General features: G+C 40.9%; 2 protein-coding genes across 5 annotated transcripts; both read right to left on the bottom strand.

Annotated features, from left to right (window-relative positions):
- Positions 1-1667: 1667 nt before the first annotated feature.
- rnf165a (ring finger protein 165a) lies at positions 1668-11715 on the bottom strand. Of its 2 annotated transcripts, none has more exons than XM_044334273.1 (8): positions 11367-11715; positions 4697-4997; positions 4478-4603; positions 4204-4333; positions 3678-3782; positions 3168-3263; positions 2374-2474; positions 1668-2014 (listed from the first exon to the last, which is right to left on the bottom strand). In XM_044334273.1, exons 1-8 carry the CDS (start codon positions 11425-11427, stop codon positions 1897-1899), a joined length of 1038 nt encoding a protein of 345 aa, XP_044190208.1. In that variant the 5' UTR covers positions 11428-11715; the 3' UTR covers positions 1668-1896. The 2 variants fall into 2 exon arrangements, with proteins under 2 accessions (XP_044190208.1, XP_044190207.1); XM_044334272.1 differs by lacking the exon at positions 11367-11715 and adding an exon at positions 5324-6726.
- Positions 11716-16794: 5079 nt separating this feature from the next.
- On the bottom strand, positions 16795-27146 carry c18h18orf25 (chromosome 18 C18orf25 homolog). 3 transcript variants are annotated; one of them, XM_044333275.1, is made up of 5 exons: positions 26922-27142; positions 25017-25919; positions 19915-20085; positions 19320-19431; positions 16795-19210 (listed from the first exon to the last, which is right to left on the bottom strand). In XM_044333275.1, the coding sequence occupies exons 2-5, from the start codon at positions 25852-25854 to the stop codon at positions 19021-19023; spliced, it is 1311 nt and encodes a 436-aa protein (XP_044189210.1). In that variant the 5' UTR covers positions 25855-25919; positions 26922-27142; the 3' UTR covers positions 16795-19020. The 3 variants fall into 3 exon arrangements, with proteins under 3 accessions (XP_044189210.1, XP_044189213.1, XP_044189212.1); XM_044333278.1 differs by lacking the exon at positions 19915-20085 and having other exon boundaries at positions 26922-27141; XM_044333277.1 differs by lacking the exons at positions 16795-19210; positions 19320-19431; positions 19915-20085 and adding an exon at positions 20413-23165 and having other exon boundaries at positions 26922-27146.
- Positions 27147-27281: the final 135 nt, after the last annotated feature.

The raw sequence follows: 27281 nt of genomic DNA on the forward strand, positions 1-27281 counted from the left end.
GTTAAAAGATAAGGCTGGCAATTTTCTATATTCTTCTTATTGTCAACAAATCTCATGTGCAGAGCCACACCAACAATGACTCAATCTACTTTCAAGTATTGTTTGAGAATCCAAAGCCTGATATATCTTATTCTTCTGTGCCGTAGACCTCCGTTGTTGTTCAGAAACTATTAAAAACACATCAATAAGTCACACCATTTCACTGGATGACACATTTCTTCGCCACGAAGATTTTGGGGATGTTAGTTTGTTTAGAAATGCCTCCAAAAACTAATAACAGCAATCACATTTTTAGTCTCCAGAGAGTAGTTCTGTGTAAGGCAGATACCACTGTGCATGTGCAGGAACACAGTTCCGTTTACAGAACTCCGCTAGCTTGTTGTCCTACATATCACAAACTCCTGACTTTGTCCTGGACTGTACATTTCTGAACTGTACACTTCTCAGAGAAGAAAGTACAAAGTCAAGAGGTTATGATATGTAGCACAACAAGCTAGCGAAGCTCTATAAATGGAAACACCCTTGCACAGTGGCGTCTGCCGTACATGGAACTACTCTGAAAACAAGACTGAAACTATGATTGCTGTGAAGCTGTTTCTAAACAAACTAATGTGCCATAACACCTCGTGGTGAAGGAACATGTCACCCAGTGCAGCAGTGTGGCTCACTGACGTATTTTTAATAGGCCTTGGACAACAACAGAGGTCTACGCTACTAGAGGAATAAGATATATCAGGTTTTGCACACACAATACTTGTAAGTAGATCAGTTAATTGTTGGTTTGGCTCTGCATGAGATTAGTTGACAGTAAGAAAAATATAGACAGTCAATTATCCTTTAAGAGTTGCCTCGAATCCTTGAAACACACTCGCCTTTGCACTTTTTGAACATCCACACATTTGTTAGACACATTCTGCAAGTCCACACAGCAGGGTGGAGCACACATGTGAACCTGCGCATCAGGTCAAAGCGACACCATGATGAAACGCATTTTGGTAAAACACTTTCTACCTATATTAAATTTGAACACACGACGACTCCATCACCGGGTTCAGGTTTCTGCGGCAGTGAAAGACACCTACTCACGTAACACCATCTCACAGGACACCGACCCAAGGTAAATGTACAACTGTATTGCAAAATGTCAAAGCTGCATGATAGAATTAAAACACTCAGCTGGTGCTTGCTTGCCCATCGATAAGAAGGCAACAGTGCACCAGATATCACTTGTTGGTTACTGCTACTCTACTACGACCACAAATGATCTTTAGGTAAACATGGCATCAGAGCGTTTAGTTTCTGTTAAGCTTTCTTGTGTGGCAGAATATTCATTTTGATTGAAGGAGTTTGAAAAGAGAGAAATATATATATATTCATATATATATATATATGTATATAGAAAGAGAGAGAAAAGAGAGAAAGTAGCCAGCTCAGTGTGGGGTTGTGTTTTCCACTCTCAGGACATTAAGTCATGGCTTTAAGGACATGCTACACAGCCCAGGGCTACCTACAGTACAACACCACAACAGTAACAACACCCCATTTATGACCAGCAAGCTACAAGTAAACCCTGTGTACATGAGTGTGTGTGTGTGTGTGTGTGTGTGTGTGTGTGTGTTTGTTTGTGTGGTGTGTGTGTGTATTTGCGTGTCTTTTGCTTCCAGAGGGATGTGCTTCTATATAAAGAGAGTCCCTTGCGGCCTCTCGTGCAGTTAGTTATCCTGGCTTGGCTCAGTAAAGCGTGAGTCAGAAGGGTGATGATGTCACATGAAGTCTGGAGACATTTTGGCAAAAGCACCCAACATGAGGGGAAAGAGGGCCGGCAAGCCGGGGTGGAAGAAAGCAGGAACCACACGAGGGTGATTGACAAGAAGGAAGGGGGGAGGTGAAATCTCATCAGCTGTCAGGGTTCAGCTGTGTTTCGATGTCAACTCGACAGATTGGACACTTCCTGCTGGTGGCCAGCCATTGGTCCACGCAGCCCTGGTGGAAGAGGTGCATGCAGGGCAATCTCCTGGAGGACAGAAAGACAGAGAGACATAAGGTCAATGCTGATTCACATTGGGAATTGTGCATACAGTTCATGTGCCTGCAAAGAGCTTCTGAAACCAACAGGGAGATAATTTTGTTCATCCAGGCATGCAGAGACGACTTCTGTTGAGTCATCAATCCTACATGCCTCTCAGACAGCTGAGACTCCATGTGCTGTAAACTGACCCTCTTTCCTCTTTATCCCCCACCCCCGACTTGGTTTTAAGCATATGTTCATGTGTTTCTAACAGTGCTTAAGCTTTTGAAATCTCCCTTAAAGTAAATCCATGTTTAGTGTAAACGTTAGATTCTGGGGTTACAGTGTAAAAGAGTATTCCTGACCTGACGTCCTCTCCGTCCTCCAGCATGGATAAACAGATGGTGCATTTCTCATCCACATCTGTTTCCTCCTCTTCCCCAATCTTCAGCTGCAAGGGCTTTCTCTGTTAGCGGGTGAGATTACAGGGAGACGAAGGGTGAGGTCAAAAAGCCATAAGAGCCCAAAGTGAATCAGCAGATGTGTTATTAAAGGATAGGTTCACTATTTTTCAAGTCTGCCCCAAAACAATATTCAGCTGCCCAAATGCACATTGACACATGTTTTTCTTGCAGTTATCATTCCTCATGTTCACACTGGCCATTAACAGATCCCCTCATAATGCACTTTCAATGTAAGTGATAGGGGACAGAATCCACAGTCTTCTTTCTGTGCAAATATGTATCTAAAATTCATTTGAGGCTAATATGAGGCTTTAGTTGTCCAAATTAGTCATATCCAGCCAATATATTTCAAAGTTACAGTCCTTTTAGTGCCAAATTCCCTCTTTCTGTCTCATTCCTTCCACTGCAGCTGAACAGGAAACACCGTCCGTCGAGACACGAAGAGGGAATGAATTTAACTGTAACTGTGGAAGATATTCATGTTATTTGACTAACTCAGATTGCTGATGCTTCATATTATCTTCAGAAAAACTTTTAAATACATTTTTGCTTCAAAACGAGGACTTTGTCCCCCACCACTTACATTGCAAGTGTATTTGGAGGAGCAAGTAGAATGATTACAGCAATCGAAACCTGTTTCAGTGTTTGTAGGGGGCACCTGACTGTTTTAACATTCACTAATAACTGTTCTTTACCTTTTTGTATTTGTGAGGGAAGGTGAATCTCTCTATGGTTGTCTGAACAGCGCCTCTGCTGACACTCCCCAGCCGGTCCTCCAGCTGCAACAACTCCTGGTGACAAAGTGGACGAATAGTTGAGAAAAGTGTAGAGTAGAGTAAAATAAAATACTGGTAATAGAAAGGCAACTTAAAGGTGAGATTGTTTTGTCAACTGCTGTTTCCACTTTCAAGAATGAACCTCAGATTTTAAGCTAATAAAGACAAGAAAGTGCTCAAAAACTGGCAATTTGAAACTCCATCTGCTAAAGGTGATGATGCGATATGATTGAAAGCTCCAGAATAGTTACTAAGCGGAACTACAGACAGAGAAAGAGTAGAATAGTTCAAGGTCAAGTTGTCTAATACACTAATTGCAGATACAGATGGGCTAGCACTGTTTCCTAGCAACAAGAGGATCCTGGGTCTGATGGGTACATTGACAGAAAGTTTAAATGATCTGAAATGTATTTAGAGGTTAAAATTTACCTCATAACTTTCTCGCACGGCGGTGGCGTGCCTTGAAGGATTCAGACTTTGCAGCGCCAACAGGTGCAGTTGGGGGTATGGGTAGTTTCTGATTTCATGCACAACCTTGCAAAAGAGACGTCGTCATCATATTACAGCAATGTTAAACTTGTAGTAAAATAGTTTTTCTCCATTGTCTTGATTCATTGTTAGAAACAAAAACACATAACCATAGGGTAACACCTAAATTGCTTTTCTATTTGCAATGAATTGATTTATCTTTTAATCTATAAAATGTTTTAAAAAGGCAATCTACAATTTCTCAGTGTTGCAATGTCTTCAATTTGCTTGTTTTGTTCAATCAACAGTCCAAAACCAGAAGATACTCAATTTACTGTCATATGTATTTGGAGTAGTCTGTATTTGTAGTCTTGGACCACAGTAGGCAGAAGTGCATAAAGAGACAATTTTGTGAGAATAATAGCATCCTTTACTTAATTTGACACTTATTTCCAACATGGTCCAAATTAGTCTGTGACAAACGTACCACTTGTGCAGAGGAAGTGTTCCTGGGGAAGTGGTGCATTCGAGGGGAGGCCAGGTAATGCTGATAGTGTTGCGGGAGCTGCTGGAGCTGGTACTGGTGGTGAGGGAGGCCGGCATCTACGCTGAGATCCCTGTGGGCGGACAGACAGGCGACTAAATCAACATCATCACCCACGCTAGGCAATGTGACAGACGGACAGATGGGAGCAGAAATGAAAGCAAGGGGTCATTTCTCGTCTCCACAGGACTCTCGTTAATCTCCGACGGCAACTCACCAGTCGGTGCCTTCAGCCAGGTACCGCGGCTGCTGTGTCATTGGCTGGGGAACATGGAGGGGAGGGGAGTACTCATAGCCTGAGCGCAGCCGGTGAGGGTTCAGGGGGATGCGCTCCTGGGTTCTTCTGTGTACAGGGATGAGATAAATATGAGATAAACATGTTTGGCTTGGTTTTCTGTGTCTATCTGTACGTATATGCATGCAGTTGTATTTCTACCTGGAGTGCGGGAGAATCCTGCGGTGCTGCGCTTCAAGAAGCTGCTGCTGGATGAGGTATTGCTGGTGTAAGGCCTGAGGTAGGAATGGAGGCCCTGGCACATCCTGGAACTGAGGGGCTGCAGGCAGGGCAGTGAGGGGCGGATGGTGTGCCGGAGGCAGGTGGGTGGCCAAGCCGTTCTGAGGGGGCTGGCTGGCATGTCCTAGAGGGAACTCGGCTGAGATGGGCGCCTGAGGAGCACCCAGGTGAAAGTGTCGGCAGGAGGTAGCATGGCTATGTTGATGCCTGGTGAAATGTGCTCCTGGGAGAAAGAAAAGCAAGCGATCAGAAATGAGCCATATAAGCCTGTGATTATTTTCACTCAAACAGACACCATAGAGAGACAAACCAGTGAAGAACACATACTTACATATTTGCAAAAACAACACAGGGACACACAAATACGACAAACAAAAAATACATTCAACTGCCAATCACACTGACAGAACATAAAGATAGGAGAGACTTGACACAGGAAGAGAGGAGACAGACAAAACAGCAGATGGAGGACACAGACATTGAGACCCCTGTGGAGCACCACCTAAATCCACAGACAGATTGCGCCCAATGGCCTGCCTCTCCACTTGCCATAGTGCGGCCAGCAGGAAGGGTGGATCTTCACTAAGAGCCTGGGGCGTTTCCAGGAGGGTCTGCGGTCCATCGCCAGTGAACGGATTGAATTTGGCCTCTCTATACTATGTCTGTAGTTTGAAGGAACAAACATTCAACTGTAGAGTTCTCATTAGGTTCTGTTGCTTGTCTGATAATAGTCAGACACCACAGGAACTGGGGATTATCCACCTAGCTATCTACCTTCCCCCACCCTTTCTATCAGAGGTGGACAAGACATGAGATTGTGTGGTAGTCACACTGAATCACTTCGGTATCGAGTTGCACAAAACAATCAGCAGGAATTACTTCAAGCTTAGAGAAAGGAGGGTTAGGCGGGGACAAACAGTTGCTACTTCGACTTCCCATTACAGCTTTCTAGCTTTGTGGACCAGGAGGCAGACTGCAGGGTCTGGAAGATGAGATGTGCACTGTGTATATTGAAGTATTGTGTTTTTTCCATGATCCAGGAATAAGTGCAGTCCTTTTAAGTTATGCATATTGGAGGAAATGATTGTCTTTATCTACTGTGGTGTCAACATTTTCACGCTGATTCGGGACTTGTTATAATATGGAGTGACACTTTAAGTCTAATATGATGAGGATTTGGCTATTAACTAATGGTTTGTGATATATTTAGCATTTGCTGCCAGATTTAATTAACAGTAAATGGTTCACTGAGTTGATATCTACGTTACAAATTTTCATATCAGTAACATTTTTCTAGCAGCAATTTGTTTTTATATGTAAACACAAAAATCCCAAAACATCCCTTTAATACATGTGTATCTACATCTTCATTTTGTGCATTTAATTATTGCTAATATGACACATTTGCTTGGTTGTTGCTGTGCTTCGTTGCATATAGCCTTGGGACATGGGAAGCCAGTGAACCTTGAGAGCCATGAGCAAACTGAAAAACAACATTTGGCTGAGGAAGTAGAGCAGAAATGGCAGATTTGTGGTTTGGATTGGTAAAAGACTGTACATCCCTTTTGTATGAGGCCTGTGACCCGGTAAGACTGGGCTCAGCATGAGGCTCTGAGTAAATATCAAATTATTTGTCTCTGGGCTCTTCCACAGCATGAACTGCTGACATTAATATTTGACATATTGCAGTGCTGCCAGCAGTAGCAGCCCTGATGTTGGTATTGTTTTGTCTCTGCTTCGGCTTTGACTTACTGCCATAAAACGCCTGATTGGTGCAGAGCGGACCCCCACCCATCCACACATACAGCACATACACACACACACACACACACACACACACACTCCCATCCACCTCTCCTCACCCCTGAGCTGCTGCACAGGCAGCCCCTCCCCCATGGTCTGGCTGCGGCATGATGTCCCAGTGTGAGTGACAGCCCGGAAGCCCCGCCCACCCACGACTGCAGCAGTCTGACATCGAACCTGTCTCCCTCCCCCCCCTTCCTCCTCCTCCTCTCTCCTGCTCCCATCACTGCAGCTTTACAATCACACTTCCATATCTCTCTATCCATAATCCTGTCTCCTGCCTCGTCCAGTGCTCTTCCATCATGTGACACTCTGAGCTGTGTGTATGCAGGTTTTTCTTTGCAGCCCATCACCACGCCAGCTGATATCACCGCACATCACTGTCATCACTCACAAGCAGAGTGGGTGGGTGGGTGGGGGGGACGGGGACTAATGAATGAAATCAGCCTCTACTGTATGTAGTACAGCTGGACTGAAAATCTGCATACCAATGGCTCTAGATGGCGGCACTCCGCTCACTGACCTTGATGCTGTACATCGGTCAAATAAGGATAGCGCTGAGTGGAAAGCAAAAAATTGTGACGCTTCAGCAGTACAGCAACTGTGGACATGTGCATTACAGCTGTTGTGTTATTTAAAAGTGTGGAGAAAATTGCTGAGTCTCAAGTCAAACCTTGTGTCTGCACATAAATAACTCTATTTAAGACGTTAAGGACAGATGTAAGGCTCAAGTGACAGGAATGGGACAGCAGTTGGAGTCCCACATACTTTAAAATCCTTTAAACAGTTGAGTTTCTATTTAAAATGTGGTGTGAAATGTTTGAAATGAATGACAGTAGAGCCTCTGCTGCAGGTTGTGACTGACTGCCCCATCTTAAGACTTTTTATGCATTAAGTGAGAGCAAACCTTTTAAAAAGCTTTAAATTTAAAGACATTTAAAAGAAAAATGAGAACCTAGGAACAAGATACTGTAATTCTGTAGGACTTATATAAACATACAGTAATTGTGTCGACTTCATAGACAATATAAAGTAGAATATTAGTTATTTACTTACAAAAATGTCAACTCTAAGCCTTTCATTTAATGTTTGACTCCCTGCAATAAATAATCAAAAGCGTTATCTGCACTTGTGATGTAATGTGAGCCAAATAAGGTTTAATTATGCTGTTGTCACAAGCTACAAAAGAGGCGACTGGATGACTATAGGAATCTGTTCTTACATTATGAAACTAAACAGCAATATGCTGCTTTTTTTGTAATTTAAGAGTTTATTTGTATAAAAGTGTCAAGGTCTGTTCTGCTTCTTAACAGGAAAAAGACAAGATGGAAAAGTCAAATCGTTAGAGACACAGATTAAACACTTTACAGATATAATAGTTGCCATTTGGTGATTGAAAATCGATTTTTTTTCCTTTATGCTACACATTTGAAAAGAACATAGGAGAGAGATGCGCAGCCAAGAGAGGAGTTTAGTCCAGTGTTTAATGTTTGTAATGAAGAGGGATTTAGGGGTTTAGACACTCGTCAATATTGGTCAATACCTTGAAGAAGAGTTGGACAATAATGGTGATATATGTACCATGAGACGATTCATTTGCCATACCATTGATACCGTGTCTTATTACCCTGTTTGGATGAAAGTGCTTTGATTTGTCAGGTAGGATTCAATTTGCTGGATTAGCAAAATGACTGTGAGGTTATTTTATCCATACATTTTCTCAATGGGTTTTACAGAAAATGGATTACATCACCATTTGAAGTGTTCCTAATATTTTGTCCACCCCAAGGGGGGGCGAACCCTTTTCAATATAATGAACCCTACTATACCACCATCACCGCCCACTATGACCTCAGTAATAAACATGAAGTAGAATTATCACCTTTCTCACAATGTCAACAAAAACTGAAAATGTATAAATAATAAAATCTATAGCAGAGTTGTTGTATTGGATTACATTAGATTACACAGGTGTTCCTAATAAAGTGCTTAGTGAGTGTATATAGATGCAATACAAATTTATATATACCATGATAGAGAATTTTATCCATATCACCCAAAATTGACCCAAAGTTAACTCAACACCAATGAACACCAATGAGTGGATGTGAGGGAGGCTACGTTTTGCCCTATAAACAACTGTGTATGGATTAGGAGGGAATGACAGCATGTAACATTAAATATCAATGCCGGTGTGTTTCAGTATAAACATGCTTTTTTTTTTTTGCTTTTTTTTTTTTTTTTTTGAATGGATAGAAAATTTGGTTGCCCCTACTCCAATGTAAACAGAGCAGCAACTTGAAGAAACTCTGTCAAAGACAGCTGAGAAAATGAGAGCACATATAGAGTGAGGGGGGACCGTCTCAGTGACAGCACATTGTGGAGGGAGGAAGGGGGGAAACACATGGAAATCAGCAAAAAGCACACTGAAGGTTAGGAAGAAAACTACAGTCTTTATTGGAAAATATTAGTATGTGTGGCACTGTGTGATAGTAGTAATAATAAGAGTAATATCTCCTATATAACCATAATAATACCATGCAAATAAAGACCAAAGGCAAGGCCCGACCATGCTCTCTGTAGGGTTAACAGAACAGAAGCAGCATCCAATGAGTAGATGTGTATGCTTACAGCACATTTCAGTACAGCAGGGACATCTCTACACAAAGATTACATTGGAATCTGCTGTTCAATGTGGAAAAACAAAAGTATAAAAATGACCATGCATTAGGATCTAATACAAGAACATAAGGTAGAAAAACCACAACCAAAGAATAAAAAGACATTTTGATTCTAAAAAAGGAGTTCTACAGCAGTGCAGGATATACACATCCCTGTAAAATGGATAGCATTCTGGAGGAGAGACTTGAAAAGGGGGGCTGTGCATGACAGTGGATAAATTACAGGGGGTGGGGGGGGGGGGGGATTTTTCAAATGGCAAGATGAATTAGACCTGAGTCTCGCCAAATTTACGGTGACCGAATGAAGAATCAATTCAGCTAGCAGGAACAAAGGCGTTCACACATGGATAGGATTATGACCAGCTGTTTATATACGCCACTATAACAGGTGCAGTGGACCATCAAAAGTGAGCATAACATCACACAAATTATTGTGATTTTAGTGCTGCAGGTATTGGCCAATTGGTGAGGATAAGAGGATTATTGGTCAAAAAATGATTTAGAGAAGGTGATCATACATTTTGCTTTATAGATAATAAAAGCTGGTACAATGCACCTTTGCAAATAGGGGATGGAGACAATAATCAAAGAGTTCGATCAAGTCTGGCTGTAATCGAATCGGGGGGTAGGGGAAGGAGGGGGGGATCAAAATGTATCCACTTTACAGAAATTTACAGCAGAATGTAGTCTATCCACACTGAATGGGAGAATCACAATGACAAGTCTGTAGTAAAGTCTAAACGCTACAATGGGTTATTCACTAAAGAGCAACATGACAGTTTAAATAAAGACAAACTGTTTTCTACAGAAGGTGTTATTCTTTAGTCTGTTACACAGAAGGATACGGTATGAGTGGGAACTCGGTTTTTAATGCCAATGTCGTCTTCAGATGGAAAGAGGAAATGAGGAAGAAGGGGTTCACAATACAGCTAGATGCAGAGAACAGGCAGAGGCTACGGCAGACAGCAGCAGATGATCGTTAGCTACACAATGGAGGGGGACAAAGGTCTGAGAAATGCGGAATGTGGAGCCAGCCTCGATACTATGGAACAGGAAAAAAGAACACAAATAAAAGCACAATGAAATCATTGGTGCTACTGCATGTAGTTTAACAATGCACGTCATCTTTTTTTTTTTTTTTTTTTTTTACTATTATTATTACATAATCAACACAGAAAGCCTACTGCAATGGAGGGTGATGTTATTGTTGTTATGCCTGATTGAACGAGTGTGTTTATTCGCCTTCATGCTGTTCAGATTTTCCACTGATATGCAGGTTTTGTTTGATGCTTCCCATCCGACAAATATATATATATATGTATTTTTAAAGGTTAGGGCAGCGTTTTAAAGCCCATTTACACTAGCCAGCCATATCCTTTAATCTTGAGATAACGGCCATTGCACTACCTGTCTTTAAAAAAGGGAGAAATTGTTGAAACTAACTGATTGAATCGTTCAAAAATGAACGCTTGAATTCAACAGACTCGATGCCAGTTGCACACAAAGGGGGCAAACAAACGCTTGTCATGTTGTCAGCTTCGCCTCGGTTACAGCTGGGATAAATCAATGGCTAAATACACACCGAGCTCTGGATATTATTAGCTAAAAATAATAATAAAAGCTGTGCTGAAACATTTGGCTGTTTTAAGCGACTGCTAATTCGGTAACGTTAACAAGAGGAAGCGGTGACTGTCCACATTTTGCTGCAAACGCACGTAAACACCGCGCAGCCACAGACAAACTAGACAGCACCGAGGATCAAAGCAGGGGCTGCCGTTTGACAGCTGCAGTCATTTTGGTAGCGGTTAACAGGCCCTGAAATATCCTACAATTAATGTTGAAAACAGCATTGATAAGATTAAGTATCTTCAGTTATACTAACGGCATTTTAACGGTTTTTATTTCGGCTAAATTGACGCGACGCTACAGCTAGCAAGACAAGCTAATACGTTATCCAGGCTAGACTCGCTGTTATTACGCTGGCTTGTTTTTTGCTAGCAGGTGTCAGCTCTGTTTACATCATTTGTGGACATTTAAAAAAAAAAAAAGAAAAGACGAGACGCCGAGAAATTGTTAGGGTTAAGAAAAATAAATAAAGCTAGTCATACCTCTATTTCTAACTGAGCCGAAGACGGGGAGAACCAGATATCCAACATGTACTAACACCATCCTGGGTCCTTCTTTGTTGTGTGGGCAGCCAGAGAGACAGATGGTCCATGGAAATGATCCCCTCCAGTCCCCAGCACATTCAAACGGACAGGCTGCGCTGCCTGCACACACATACCCCAACAACCAATCACTAGACCCCTCCGATCAGGACCCTCCGGCTTTGGCACCCGGCTCCACCAATGCGATCATCGCCGGGGCGGGGTGTCTGTGTTTCGGACAGCCCGCCCCTCCATGTGTCAACCCACCAGCCCAGATAAGGTACTTAGCAGCTTCACTTATAGTGACATTGCTTTGGGAAATTTTTGTGCAGGACTAAAAGGTTGAATATCCTGTAAACAGCATTATTCTGCTGGCAAAATATTAGTTACACAAATGTTTTTTTTTAAATAAGAAATCTCCTCCTGCTTTTGAAGCATTTAAATAATAAAGACAATAACTTTATTTATATAACACCTTTAAAAATAGAGTTTACAAAGTGTTTTGACAGACAAAGCAAAAGCAGGATACTCAGAAAGCAATATAACAACAGAAAGCATCTGTAAGGCAAAAACAAAATTAAGATAAAATTAAAGGCGCAGTGTGTAGAATTTAGTGGCATCTAGTGGAACAGACTTGGCAGAGATGGAGTATAATATTCATAAGTATATTTTAATTAGTGTATAATCGCCTGAAAATAAGAATTGTTGTGTTTTTGTTACCTTAAAATGAGCCCTTTATATCTACATAGGGAGCAGGTCCTCTCCCACAGAGCCCTTCATGTTGCATGTTTCTACAGTAGCCCAGAACGGACAAACCAAACACTGGCTCTAGAGAGGGCCTTTCGCGTTTTTTGTGAGTTTTGCAGCCACTATAGCCTCTCCTATATGCTTAAAGGGAGAGGGGGGAGGGGTATTCAGTTGGTTGCAATCTGCAACCTCACTGCCACTAAATATTACACATTGTTCCTTTAAGACAAGACAAAAGACACAAAAACACAGTAGAGAGAAGAGCAAAGGACTAGGAGGAGTATTTTTACATGATGGTATTTCTATTTCTATTTAATTAAAGGATCTGAGTACTTCAACTGTTTATATGTAACAAATATCAGTGTCTTCAGTTCATAGACCCCAGTGCCAATTAGACTACTTTTCACAGCCATATTTGACAGACATTTCACATAGACGTTCATTCATCAGACTTCAAAAATAACCCCTCTTCAGTTCAATTTTCCTTCCCTAAGCTTGACATTAGACGGTAAAAAAGATAAAAAGACGATAACAAGATGACATCACATCAAAGCAAGTCTATAAAAATGGATTTTAAGAAGTGATTTGAAAGAAGTCACTGATTCTATGAGCCTCATCTCCTCAGGCAAGTTGTTCCAAAGCCAAGGGGCCCCGATGGCAAAAGCACCTTTAGATTTAAGCCTCGACTTTGGAGCGGCCAGAAGGGCCCAACCTGAGGATCTGAGGCTGTGAACTGGCTCATATGGGGTCAACATATCTGTTATATGGCTTGGAGCCAGACCCAGACAAGCTTTAAAAGTGATCAGTAAAATTTTAAAATCAAGTGTAAAACAAACAGGGAGCCAATGGACAGAAGCTGGGATTGGAGTGATGTGATGTCATCTGTTAATTGGCCGTCTTTTTAACATCCTTGAAACAATTTTTAATGTCTTAAAATGTCAGGTGCCCATATGAACACTGAAAGAGGTTTTCCTAGCTGTAATCATTCCTCCTGTTCATTCTGGCTATAAAAAGATCCCCTTCAAATGTGCTTTCAACGTAAGTGATGGGGGCCAAAATCCACAGTCCTCATTTTGAGCAAAAATGCATTTAAAAGTTTATCTGACGCTTATACGACGCTTCAGCAGTCTGAGTTTGTCATATTAAGTGGATATCTGCCACATTTAGCATTAAATTCCCTCTTTGTGTTTCCTTGGACAGTGTTTCCCTGCTGAGCTGCAATGGAAGTATAGTAACAAAAAGAGGGACTTTGGCAATAAAAAGACTGTAATGTTGAAAGATATCTACTTGATTGGACTAATTTGAATGGCTGAAGCTTCATATTACCTTCAGATAAAGTTTTAAATACATGTTGACACAGAAGGAGGCTTGTGGATTTTGTCCGCAATCACTTGTAAGTGCATTATGAAGGGATCTTTTCATGGTCAGTATGAACAGGAGGAATGATTACAGTGAGCAAAACCTGTTTCAATCCCAGCACACTACATATACTGTTTTATTTTAGCACTGTATACCTCAGAAATAGGCTGCTTTTCAGGGGAAGTACAATAAAAATGTTAACCAATAATCTGTAACATATTGACTGTGTTGGTGTCTTCTATCTGATGAGGGGTCCTAGCTTGGACAGAGGATCCATTGGATCCAAAAACGAAGAAGAATAAGATTAAGCTACAATTTAATATGCTGTGGTGGAAAGTACAACTTTGTGAGTGTTTATAATTTATGCTCCTTTTTAGTTATAGTATAGTAGTTAGTTTTAACATTTGTTTTCTTTTGTATTTATTTGATGCTTCATATCTATATTGTTTGTGCTGCACACATACAGTAAATGATTGATTGACTATATCTGTTCACCAGCCAAAATTACCAGTTAATTTGATTTTATATACAAAACATGTGACATGTGATGCATGGCCCTGCATACCCGCACAGGTGTTTTCACATATTGTGGCTGATTACACCTGCTGGAGTCTTGCAAAGCTCCAAGGTCACCAGACTCTGGGTACTAATAATAATGATGAAGTTCAAAGTTGCTCCACATCAAACTCCAATCACGTCCAGTCTGTGCACACATCCTCAAAGCCCTGAGAAAAGTTTTAATCAGATAAAATAAGTGAAAACACCTGTGGGGATCGACCGCAGGCTTGCAAAGTTTTTGAACTACTCAACAGTTTATAAGAGTTCAAATGAGCTTCACCCGACATTTAAACATTTAGAAGTTCATTGAAATGCCAATAAAATGCCACCGATATTAACAGTCCACTAATATAACAGATTTAACACTCTGAAAGGAGCCATTCTGCTTCATGAATACTTTTACTTTAGATATAGTGAGTTAATTCTACTAGTAGAACCAATAGAAGTAGTACAAGTCATGTGAATTCTGTATTGAGGACTTTTACTTGTAACAGAGTACTTTTACATAATGGTATTTCTAGCCTTACTTAAGGATGTGAGTATTTCTTCCACCACTATGTAACAAATGACAGTGTTTTCGGTTCATAGACCCCAGTTGCAATTAGACTCCTTTTCACAGCCAAATTGAGACATTTCAAGTAGCCGTTCGTTCATCGGACTTTAAAGAAAAGTCCTCTCCAGTTCAATTTTCCTTCCCTAAGCTTGACACTAGACATTTAATCAGTCGAAACACATGAGCAAAGACTACATAGCTTGTAACAGGATTTCTTAAGGTCAATAAAACACCTGAGTCCTGAGTTATTCTCTATTTGATGTAATTTCACATAAACCATATTAAATTATAGTTTAATCTTATCCTTCCTCACTTTGGGACCCAGCAGATCATTTGTCCCCTCAGTGAGAAGACTCCAGTAGACACAGACGTTAGAAAATGCTGCTTAATTATCTGTTACAGATCATTAAGTAATATTTAATTCCCATCATAATTCTTTTTTTTTAAAAAAACAACCCTTTCATATAAACATATGTTGCACCATTTCCCTGTACAGCAGAAGAACTGTGTACTGAAAACCTCCTTGCCTTCAGTGTTAAGCCTGAAGGGTAAAGGAACAGATGGGCATGGGGAGGCTCAGGGGGTCACAAAACTCTTAGTCCCATATGTCCTCGTCTTCCAGTTCCCACCATCTAATGCTTTAAGCCTGCAGTGCAACACAAAGAGCCTTTCACAATGGTTTACCATCGGTACAGGTCAAACTACGGCAATCACTTCCTTTCACTCACAAGTAACAGGCCTTTGACTTTTAGTACTGTCAAACTATTACTTTATACTACGTAACATTTAGCATACATGTCATATACATACATATCAGTATAAGAACAGTAGCCATTGTATTTCATTTCTTTACTCATGATTATGAGTCACATCGCCCTCTATTTCAATGCAGCATGTCAACAAACATTTAAATGATTTATATACAGTATATATAGGATTATTTTCATGATGGATTAATTTGCCAGTTATTTTTGAAATTAATGAATGATGTCTTGTCTTCAGATGTCTTGTTTTCATTTCAACCTAAAGATATTCAGTTTACAATGATTTAAAACAAAGAAAGGCAGCAAATCCTCTCATTTCAGAAGCTTAAGCCAGAGAATATTTAGTTTTTAAACTATTTTTGCTTAAACAATGGCTGAAATGATTGTCAAAATAGCTTTAGATTTTTTTAGTCAACAACTAATCACCTCAGATCTAAATATTTCGCAATAGTCCTAACTTGAAACAATTAAGAACCAGCGGGAGATGGTTGGAAAATGGCTCTTTAAATCTGAATCATCTTTAACAGAGGCTGAAGGTAAACTTTTATGTTGTGTTCACTGGTAATTAAAAGTAGTTAAATGCATTATTTTGGTTGGTGGTGGTGGTGGTGGTGGTGGTTGGAGCTGTCTGGATATAACCTGGAACAGCAAACTATCTTCATCTGCATCATCCAGGCTAAAGAGATATCGGCAAGAGGAAGGAAACTTGTTTCAGGCTTTGAGAGTGAGCAAGCACATTCACTGCTCTGTGAGGCCACCACTGCCATATAAGAAAATTAGCATACAGCTGATGTTCTGCCCCAAGGGTGAAAAGAGATGGCTAAAGGCCTTTTGGTTTTAGGGAAAAGGGCCCCGCCGACTGCATTGCTCCACTCCCTCATTGTCCTCTTCATGTGAACTCCATATGTCCCCCTAGTGGCAGGTGTCACGGTGTGACCTCTGACCCGGCATGCTACTTTTGTGGGTGAGGGTGAGGTTGTATTGTTCACAGCGAGGCAGTTGTCTAGACTGTTTGGCCACTGGATGAAAGAAAACAATGTCTCATTAAGCATTGTACCTATGATGGCGATTATTCTCACTCATAGAGAGAACATACTGGTATAAAGCACCGTCATTTCTTAATAGACAAGACTGAGGATGTCAGATGCATTTGTCAATTAATATTATAGTATTTAAATATGAGGAAGTTTTTGAAGTTGAATTAAAGTTACAGTTTTCTAAAATTGTATTTTTGGATGTTTGAAAGGATAAAAACTATGTAATAAATGTCACTGTCTACAATCCATAAACTTCAGTCCCAATTAGGTTACTTTTTTTAAAGCCAAAATTGGCAGCCAGATTTGAAAGAAGATATTCATTCATCAGAATGTAATATGAATGATGGAGTAAACAAATTACTGTACAAGACTGTCATTAAATAATGCTATATTTATTTAGTTTTAAAATAGTTTCTTTTTGTTCTACAGACATAATTTCAAGGAAGTCAAGGACTTGCAGAAGCAACAAAATAAACACCTTTTTTTTGTTAATTTAAAATACTGACAGCGAAATAAAACAAAACAAAACAAAAAAAAATATAACAGAAGAGCAAGGCTAAATTACCGGTAATGAGGATAATATCAAGACTTGAGGTTAAAGATGTGACCAAAACATGCTATGTGCAACCGTAATTGAGAGCATCGCTGCCCTATTTTCTACCAAACCTCTATCTCTAAAAAATAAAGACATGAGCAATGTCTTACTTACATTTCATAAGGAACAATAGCAAGAATGGATTTTGCAAGCAGAAGTGGTCTGGTAAAAGAACTCTCGTTACAGTGGTAGCTGCATATAGTGGAAAGAAACTGGCCAATGAAAAACAAACAAAAAAAACAAAACACGTCACATTATACGAAACTGTATCTTGAGTTTGAAGCATGAATTCGTGTCACCTCATTTCACAACAAATACACCGACTTCCAAATTAAAATATTTAGACTTATGGAGGAAATTTAAAAAAAAAAGAATAAGCCAGAAGCAAAAAAAATTCAAACAGGGAAAGAAAACAAAAACATAAAAATTCCATTTAGACTTTGGTTTAGTTCCTTATATTCAGGATTTTCCCTTTCTGTGACCAGCAGAAGTAAAATAGTATGATACTACTATTCCAAGCATCACTTAGGAAACTAGATGTTATCCAAAACATGCTAAACAGTATATGAAGGTGAATCAATGATAAAAATTTACCAGCAGTACTGCATGAGGACAAAAATAAGACCACAGGGAAAAAGAGAGAACAAGCAGGCCCTGAGGATCAGGGTAAGAACAGTTCATACAGTAAATGTCTCTTCTAGAAATGCCCTACACGTGGGCACAAACTCAACACCACTTTTACTCTTTTTTATACATGTGCTAAATTCACATCTATTATTAAAATATTTATTGTCGAGATAGCAAAATCCACTGCTTTGTAAGGTAAAAGAATAAGCTTTATACGATTCTAAAAGAAAATAGTGCACATTTCAAGGCAGTCAGGCCATCTTGCTTTGCAGTATTCAATGGAAGATACATTTCCTCAGTTGTTATAAAGGGGTCCCCAGAGGTTTAAAGGAGTTTGCATTCACTCAGGACAAGCATGCAAACCATAAGTGCACCCGGTCAGCACTGCAGGGTCATACATTCACAGATAATCACCTGGGACACTCTCAGACTCTAAGAAAAAAAATGTAAAAAAAACTGAAATGTACATCATTTATATTGCCAATATGCCGGAGATAGTTTGGCTGTGGTGGAAATGAGTCATAATTTTTTAGTGTTGTGATGTGTGCGCTTGTGTTTTTGCCCTCAGAGTCTTGATTTTAACCAGTGGTTTTCTTTACTTTCATGAAAAGAATAAGCTTGTAATATGGTAGTAGCGAAAAAAAAAAAAGCTGTAAATTTGGGAATAAACAAAAAACTCAATAGTCCTGGGCACTGTATAGTAAAGCAATGCAGCCTGAACTAAATGTGAAACCAGTGGTGAGACTTTTGAAAACAAAATTGACCGTAGGGAGGTACAAAGAGAACCTAGCCATCTAAGGTCTACTGTACAACAGAAAGTGTACCAGCTGCCGTTTTGTCTTGACTGCAGGTGACTGCAGGTAAAAATGCCGAATCCAGTCTGAAAATACACCAGTCTGTACTGAAGCAGGTCAACAGCCATGTTGTGATACTGACCTGCTCTCAAGCAGCAACTTTTTAAGTTTTTCACTATACAGCTTGCAAGCACACAAGACAAAATGACTACCTACATCCGTTATCGAGGGGGGAACTGAGGTATTAAATGAAGGGAGGATATTGCTATCATTAACAGATCACTCTTACGTACATTTCCACCTGCACTTGAAGTGCCGTCCCATTTTATTACAACTAAATTCATAGCTGACAAGTCGAGATCAGGGAATCACATCAGTAGAATGGCTTTGATACATATGATTGTTCAACAGTAAGTTTTAAAACAAACAGTGCTCTGGAGCAGGAAGAGTCCACGAGCGGTTACAGGCGAGGCTGCAACTCTAGGAAGGATTTCAGCCGTAACATGGAGGCGAGGCGAGGCGAGAGGGGGTGAGGAGGAGTGAGAGGGAGAAAATGAGGAGTTCTTCAGTGTACAAGTTGTTTAAAGTAGGTATTTGTGTCCGGTGTCCTCGTCCAGCGTGAGGTCCACCACTTCAGGAGGGGACACCCAGTTGGGCTGAGGGGAAACAGTAGTCCAGAGCTGTGGCTGATTTGTGCTGTTTAACTGCTCCACTGAGTTCTCCTTCCAGGTGGACAAACTCTTTATCACACCTCCACATGGATGGGCACATCTGGATTTAGAAAATAAAAAAAAGTTGAATTCATTTGCACAATCAATTTATCATAATATCTGAAATAATCAAAACTTCTACAGATAAAGTTTCCCCCGACTGTCTTTACCGTGCTTTCTCTTGCACTCCGACTATTTCCACCTCACTGTCTGAGGAAGCAATGTTAATCTGGCCCTTGTGTTGAGAACTCTCCTTGTGCGACAGCTCTGCCTCCACGTGGCCTGAAACAAATAAAAGAGGAACACAGTCACACATTGTATGGAGGGCCGGAGCATTAGTGAGCTTCAGGCCTTGCTGACATATAAAGACTGCAGCTGCTTTGACACAGACAGGAACAAAACAATGATGAATCTGACACTTGTGTTTGAAAAGCTGACTGGATAGCATGGAGTGACACGTTGGGACAAAACAGAAATTGAAGACTTTATATTCATGTTTTGACAATGCCAGCTAGTCCCTCATAGAAAAAGGTCAATTCTTTTGTCTTGAAGCAAGGCAGCGAGACTTTTTTATAGCACCAAATGCAAGCCAGTGGAGTGTGGGATGAAGGCAGAAGTACTTCAAAGGCTTCTTGCTGAGATTAATAAAACCGTTTCCCCCACATAGCACGCTGCTTATTGATGACACCCATGCCTCTAAATGTCCTGTCTTCACTAAGAGGAGTGGAAAGTATCAGTTTTGGATATACCGGGTTTGTAACTGACCTGAGATAGAGCTCAGAGCTCTTATACACCCAGAGTGAGCTGCCATATCCTGGCCTCTGTGTGTTTTTAGCTCATGCTTTATCACCGTGGGCCGGACTGTCTCCACACTCATACTCTCCTGGTTAGAATCAGTGTCTGAAATATCATAGTGACCCACTACTGGAGGCCCGTCTGCAGAAAACAAAGAAAACACTTCATTATTCAAATCATGCCTGAGAATAGTGGGACTCTGTTTGGAACAGAGACTGGACACTGCATCCACAGTCCTGCTAGCTGCAGCGTCTACAAGAAAAACAAGGAAACACACCCTGTTTTCCCCAGTTGCAAAGGCTTAAAACATTTTGGCTAATTCGATTTGATGATACTAGTCCTGCTGTAGACCATGAACAATTACAGGAACCTCCCTCCTTCTGTGAATAAAGTTATCACTTTTTAAAGGCTTTTATATTCTAAAGCGTGGTTGTGTTTGCAATGTATTAATAAACCGTGTGCAAAAGCCATTTTTTCTCTCCATTTATTGCTTTTAAAATAACAGCCATTCACATAAAAACTACACTAGAATACAGTCATTACAAAAACACTTCAAAATAATCTTACTCGGTGAATGAAATGCAGTGGGATAATAAAAAGCCAAAACAACACAACAAGAACCCTGTGGAAGAGCGGGAACGTGTATCTTGGTTCTACCTTGTAAAGAGGAGTCCCTAGCAGAGACGCGCACACTCTGCTATCCAGACATGTCTGTGGGGGTGTGTGTGAGGGGGTTCGTCTGGACAGCATGTACTATGAGAGAACACTGCCTATGAATAGCTGATTGGTCAGAAATGGGCAGGTACCAGGGTTACCACAGAAACCGAGCACTTGCTAATGTAAAGGCCATGTAGTAAAGAAAGAAACAAGGACTCATGTAAACCAGGATAGTCTCTTTGGTAAACAATGGACTGTCCTTAGTTGTTTTTAATGCACACGGTTTGTGATTGTATGCACAAGGCTCCCTTTACTGTGTTGACAAAACCGTTGATTTAAAGGTAATTTCAGTTTTAAACAAATACAGGACAGCAGTCGTTGGATCCATTTAAACCCAAAATGGCAACGTAATTATGCAACATGAAATAAAAAAAAAAAACACCAATATTCACACCATTTGAAACAAAACAAAAACAAAAAAAACATTAGGCCAAGAGGAAACAACTAAATAGATAAAATGTTCTGTCAGTCACCGTTAATCAGCATAAGCAAAGCTATACCTTGCACTCATGCTGCTGATGAGAACTTATTTGGCCTTGCACATTCTATATACTAATATAATCACATGCAAACAGGTGGGGAGACGAAGCTTTCAGCTTTAGGTTTTGTAAAACTGACAGTCATAGGGCTACATATACACATACAGAAAATGTCACACTTTTTTTTAACATCCTAACTATAAATATGATTAGGCCAAAGATTCCTTCATCGATGTCTTTGATGGTTAGATAGTGTCAGTAGTGTTAAGGACCGTGACACTATAGTCATCTACATCATAAAAATAGTTTGAGGAGACGGGGGTTGAGGAGGAATGTTTCCACCTCAAAAGACCACAGGATCTGAACCAGAGAAGGCCACTTGATCACCCAGATCAGTCACTTTTTAGGAAGTCAGTAAACATTGCCATGCACCGTACTGCAGCTGCATTGCTGCTGTGTAATTATTATTATATGATGCCTGGGTTTTCAGTTTAAAGTCAAGCTGCGAAAACACGCAGTGCCTTGTGGAGAGACACAGGCCAAGCTGGCAGACCAGTGCAAATAAAAAATTAACTAGGCGAATATTATATGAGTACAGATTTGAGGCTCTTGATCTGCAGCTAATAGCCACAACAAAAAGGAACCCATGCCTTGTCTGATGTCCATAATCTATACACAGGCTACTAAAAATAAAAATTAGGATTCATCTCTCCCTCACTAGTTTCTTGTTACTGCACGAAGGCAGCGATAGCAGCAAATGTAACAGACAGGCAAACGTTAAAAAATGTAAACATCTAATCTAATTGCGTAATATGATTTTAAAAAGCAAGGGATTGTGTGGGTTAGTATAGTGGGTTTATATTTGTAGGTAAATCTATTTTTTTTTTTTTAATATGTCTTGATGTTAGTAAAGCTATGCCACCAAAATCAAGTTGTCACAAGAGTTTTAAAAGTCCTGAACCACTTACAAGCAAAGTGCAAACATAGTTCAGGAGAAAGGAGGGCGGTGTATAGTGTTGAACCTGATTCCTAAAGAAATAGTACTATGATGCTCTATCTATCATTCCCAGCACGAATTCAGGATGACAAGGCACATGCTATTATGCAGCAGCACCCCGCCTAGCACTGTAATGATGGCTGCCCAGCCACTGTAATGCACATTCTGTATGAATGACAAAATCAGCTATTGGTTATGCTTGTGTGTATGTGTGTGTACAGCTGTGAAACAAAACAAAAAAAAAACAAACAAGCCATACAATAAGCAATACAATAAGAGCCCTGACTCAACAGTCTATTGAGATATGCTCCATGTCCGTGTCACAGATGCTGCAGAAATCAAACAGGTGAGTTGAATTATTCAGAATGTCAAATCTCACAGTGATTCAGTGCCAGCAGATGCACTAGGCCTCGGGTCCGCACAGAGTCAAGTTCCAATTGACCAGCTCAGGCCCAGCTGCTGTTGATGGTTTATCCGTTTAAGTGACCTTGCATCGTTTTACCTATTAATACCCACTGCCATGCTTTCTGCATCAACTAGTTCTACACTTGGTAAGATCAAAGTATGAAACTGCGAGGAGTGAAGTAGAAGTGAAATCTAAACATTCAAGAGACCAGGGTCTGGAACACCTAGATTTCCATTCTGAGTGACCACTTCAGGTAGGATGTTGTTGTTTATAGGGGTAGGGGTGAGACTGTTGTTCTCTCGTGCCAACATGTAGGCAGCCATAGTCTCTGCAGACTCTGACGATGGCAAAAAGGAACTGGGCGGGGATGGGCGTGCCCCCTGCTGCTGCCCCTCTAGGGCATCACTTGAGCGTTTGGACGAGTCGTTGTCCGAGTCGAGGTGTGCGAGCTTTTCCATCCAGATGCGGAAGCGCTCCTCAGTCTGGCGCTGCATCACAGCGAAACGCGTCATGGCCTCCTCCAGAACGCTGCCGATGCCGTTCCTGTCCCACGAACTGGTGTCCAGCAGCCCATGAATCTGGGCGCCCACTCTGGATCTCTCCGATGCACGTCTGAAGCCAGCTTTAAAGACATTGAGGCCAAGCCATAAGAAAATACAGTAGCACTTTCATGCTTCGGAGGTGGACTTTTGTATTAAAAAGAGAAAATGACAGTTTGTTTTTGGTTACGTGCAGATCGACTCTTTCATGCTGATGGACTACATCATGCAGTTGAAGCACTCAAATCTGTGTGCGGGATGTAAAAGATGGTTGAAAGCATTTCATGTACTACAGAAGATAACTGGATGTCTTGGGCGACTGATTTAGTGGCTGTGGTTTGGATAATGTGTTAACTGGTGAGACTTTGGAGTAAACACACCCATTTAAGGCAAATGAAGTACAAACCTATGATGCAAGAGCGACAGATATGTTTAACTGATAATATTTGAATTATCTTTATAAGTATGTGGTAGGGTTAGTATGAGCCAAAATAGGCATCTTATATAATACCTCTATAGTGCTCCTGAACAAGACTAGATAAACTAGTTCCACTCTGTAAATACAATAAAAAGTGACATACAAAATAATTGAAATTAAACAAAAGCCTTGACACACCACAAGCTAAGTTCTGAATTTATTGGAAAAGAAAAACACCTACCAGAACCAACCAAACAGGTTATATTCTAAGAAATGTAATCACAGTGAAAAGATCAGCCTAAAGTAAACAAAGAGACTTCTCTTCCAATAGCAGTGGGCCTGTAAATACCACCCTGATAGTAGCTACTTAAACAAAACTCAACTCACCCAAGAGATTTCTACAAACATCAGAAAACATCAGGTTAACTTCGAGCACAAACATAGGGTCGATGTGCGAGCAGACAATACTGTCAGTGTTTATTTTTATTATTAGACACTTCTGTGCCTGAGTTTAGTTTACAGCACAGACATGATATGCATTCATATTTTCTAGTCAGATGACACAAGAGCTATCCAACTCTGTCAATGTGCTACAGAGCCAATTATAGAGAAGAGAACCACCTGTTTGCAGTTCTACAAAGCTTTGTTACCTCTTGTGTAGGCAGGGTGAAGTGTATGATAGACCAAGGGTTAAAGAATATTCTGTCCGCAGGACAGAAAAGCAGGATATACGAAATACCTAGTAGTCTTCAGCGGAAAGACATTTTAACTAAACCCCCCTAAATTGAAAAGATGATCTACTAAACTGACTTTTAAGCATTCTAATAAAATGGCAAATTAAGACTATACAAGACTATATTTCTACCACCATCCCAAGGCTGAAGAGTAGCTGCAGCAGTCTAACACAGTGAGATCATACACCATTGTCTATTCACAGCAAAGGCTGAGGATATAAATGGCTCACTTGTTGAATTGCAGAACTCACAATGTAGGTTAGATTAACACAACTCTGTTTATATCATTCCATGAGTTGAAGAATGTTCACTAGACTTCCACAGCATGCAAACGGTGAGACAAAGTACCAAGTACAAAACATATATTACTACAAGTGACTGGGCGTAGACCCTTCTAAACAGAGAATCTAAATATCTAAAGACAGGATGAATGAAGACAAATGATGAGTGAGGAAATAACTAAAAAAAATGATGTGACTGAGAAGAACGAACAAAGCAGTGTTTGTATTGATCTGATGTTACAAAGGCTTTGTATTGCCGAATGACATGTTCTCACTATATGTAGCAAGTGTACAATTTAATTTGGGTTGAAAATTTAAAGTTTACGCAGCCGGCTTCTTATTGTTAAGTGTTCAACTCTTCATTGTCGTACACTGTTGGCCTATGAGTCCATCTATTACTATGTGATAGAGTGTTTTACATGGGATTTCTAAGTGGCTGATACCCTGGACTGTGGTAGTAGTACTGTGCCATAAGCATGTGTTGTGAACAATGGATTTTACCTGGAATATCTGTCTTGATTGTCTTGCTGCCTCCCGAAGTGTCATCATCGTCATCCTCAGAGGAGCTGGTGCTGGAGTCACATGTGAGCTCGCTGTCACTTGTACTGCTGTCCTGCAGCAGGTTATATTTCTTCCGTGCCGCTGCCTCTCGTTTTTGCCTCAGCAAACGCATGCGCTCCTTGTGTTTCTGGCTTCGGTGACCTTTCACTTTTGCCAGTTTTCCATTGGTTTGTTTTTCCTGCCCTCCTGCTGCTACCATGGTGGGCTGGCAGCGGTTTTTCTTTGCAGCCATTGCATTGGGAGGCATCTCGCTCTCCGAACGTGAACGCCGAGACTTCCTCCCCCCGGCTGCCGTGGCAGACGTTTGCTTTCCTGCTGCCTGGCCAGGATCATTTGTAGCTTCCATATTGCCATCTTCCTCTTCTCCTGCGGCAGGAGCAGCGCCTTCTTCCCCTGAGGAGAGTGTGTCTGAGTCAGCAAGGTGGCCACTGGATGAAGGGGAAAGCATGCAGGGGTTTGAGGAGTCACTCTCATAGATATGACGTGAGACAGGTTTGTCACTTCCTGTTGAGGCATGCTGGGACTCTGGGGAGTCTCTGCGGAGCTCCTTCATCAGGCATGGCATGGAGAGGAGACTCTGCTCACCCTCTGTATGCAAGGGGCTCTCTTCTTCCTTTTCCCTCGGTGGTGAGCTGGTACTTGTGGTGGTCTCTGTTTTGAAGTGCTCATCCTGCTCTCCCTGAACAGAAGTTGTGGCCGATTGTGCTTCATCAAGGCACTCTGAGGGGCACTCAGCGTCCACAAATTCCTCTGCCTTCTCTGAATCAGCCATCTTCATGCTAGTTGAGCCCAGAGCCCAGTGGTCCAGCAAACATGGACCAATGTGCCTGGACAGGAGCTCACCTGCAGGAAGAAAAACATAATGTCACTAAAGCCAATTCACAGTCTGCATCTGTGCAAAATGCTGGGTGTCATACTGAGTGCTCAGAGAGCAAGGGACATAGTATCTATATGTTTTCACAAGGCACACTTTCAGTACAGTAAGCATTGAGCATAAAATGCACTGCCACTCTCGTTTTCTGCTTTCTACAAGTATTTGTAGATTAAAGTACGTGTATAATAGATCTAATACTCAAAGGGAATATTAAATATAGTGGTCATTCAGAATTATTATTATTGGAGTCACACGGGCCCCAAAATATTTATTTTAAACCTGTAAATCTTTGATTCAACTACATATATAAATTAGAGCAATTTCCTCCTTTCTTACCATTTCAAGCACATAAGAAATAATATCGTGCATTTTATACTAGGTTAAAATGTTGCATGACCACTGACTTCACATACCGAAAACAACAAATAATTGCAATTTATGCACCATTTTAGCCATAATATCCAAAGAGCGGTGTTGTTGGTGGGCAAGTAACTAACGTAATGTTGGCTGGATCTTAGGAGCAATGACTGTTACTTTTACTTTTTGCTGCCTTTTCCCCCCACTTTTCCGTCTCTTACAGCAAGAGAGCGAACTGGTGAATGCATGTTAAACCTCTTCAGTCACATTAAACTCCGTGTGTCTATTACGAGACATTTATTTGTGCCTGGCTGAATGACTTTAGTTAGTTATGTCTGTGGCTAGCTGATGCTAACACAGGCTTGGCATCCAGACACTACTTTTAGCTGCGTAGTGAAGCTAACCTCGATCATAACCTCACACACATACACACACAACACAAACTTGGCGAGAACAGGTCGTGGAAAAAAATATTCAGATTGCAGGACAGCTGCCTTGCAAGATCCTAAAAATGGAAGCAGTATGTAGCCACCCAGAGGCGAAACAGGCAGGATCATGTCAGCAGCTATGAGCTAACTTAGCATTTTAAATCGGCTGCGCTAGTTGCAACTTACCGCGGCGTTAGTTTTATTCTTCTTTTCCCAGTGTCAGACTTTTCAACATCTTCGGTAATTTGTTACCTCTCTAATTTATGCAGCATAAATAATGCAATGCTAAATATACTTTACTTCTTTACAACTTGGAAGAATTTGTTTTTGGCGCAGTGCGCTCGCACCTTCGCGAGCTCTGTTAGCCTTTAGCAGTTAGCTGTGTGTTTATTTTAAAATGTCTCCATCAGCCGTCCGTCGGTCACAAAGCTACGTGCGTCACTTCCGGCCTTTTTTGATGACCGAGCGCCCCTGCTGGTCGGTCATGAATACTACAGGACGAGAAAATACTGCAGGGCAACCAGGGATGTTTACACATTCAACGGC

This window comes from Thunnus albacares, chromosome 18 (assembly GCF_914725855.1).
Source record: "Thunnus albacares chromosome 18, fThuAlb1.1, whole genome shotgun sequence".
Lineage (NCBI taxonomy): Eukaryota > Metazoa > Chordata > Actinopteri > Scombriformes > Scombridae > Thunnus > Thunnus albacares.

Coding starts and splice junctions, on each gene's coding strand:
- c18h18orf25 (XM_044333275.1), bottom strand. CDS start 25,854: ATGAAGATGGCTGATTCAGAGAAGGCAGAGGAATTTGTGGACGCTGAG. Junction 20,086..25,016: donor AATCAAGACAGATATTCCAG/GTAAAATCCATT, acceptor TGTTTTCTGCAG/ACGGGCCTCCAGTAGTGGGT. Junction 19,211..19,319: donor GGAGTGCAAGAGAAAGCACG/GTAAAGACAGTC, acceptor TTCTAAATCCAG/ATGTGCCCATCCATGTGGAG.
- rnf165a (XM_044334272.1), bottom strand. CDS start 5,459: ATGTTTGTTCCTTCAAACTACAGACATAGTATAGAGAGGCCAAATTCA. Junction 4,604..4,696: donor AGGATTCTCCCGCACTCCAG/GTAGAAATACAA, acceptor CCCTGTACACAG/AAGAACCCAGGAGCGCATCC. Junction 2,015..2,373: donor GAGGACGGAGAGGACGTCAG/GTCAGGAATACT, acceptor TCTGTCCTCCAG/GAGATTGCCCTGCATGCACC.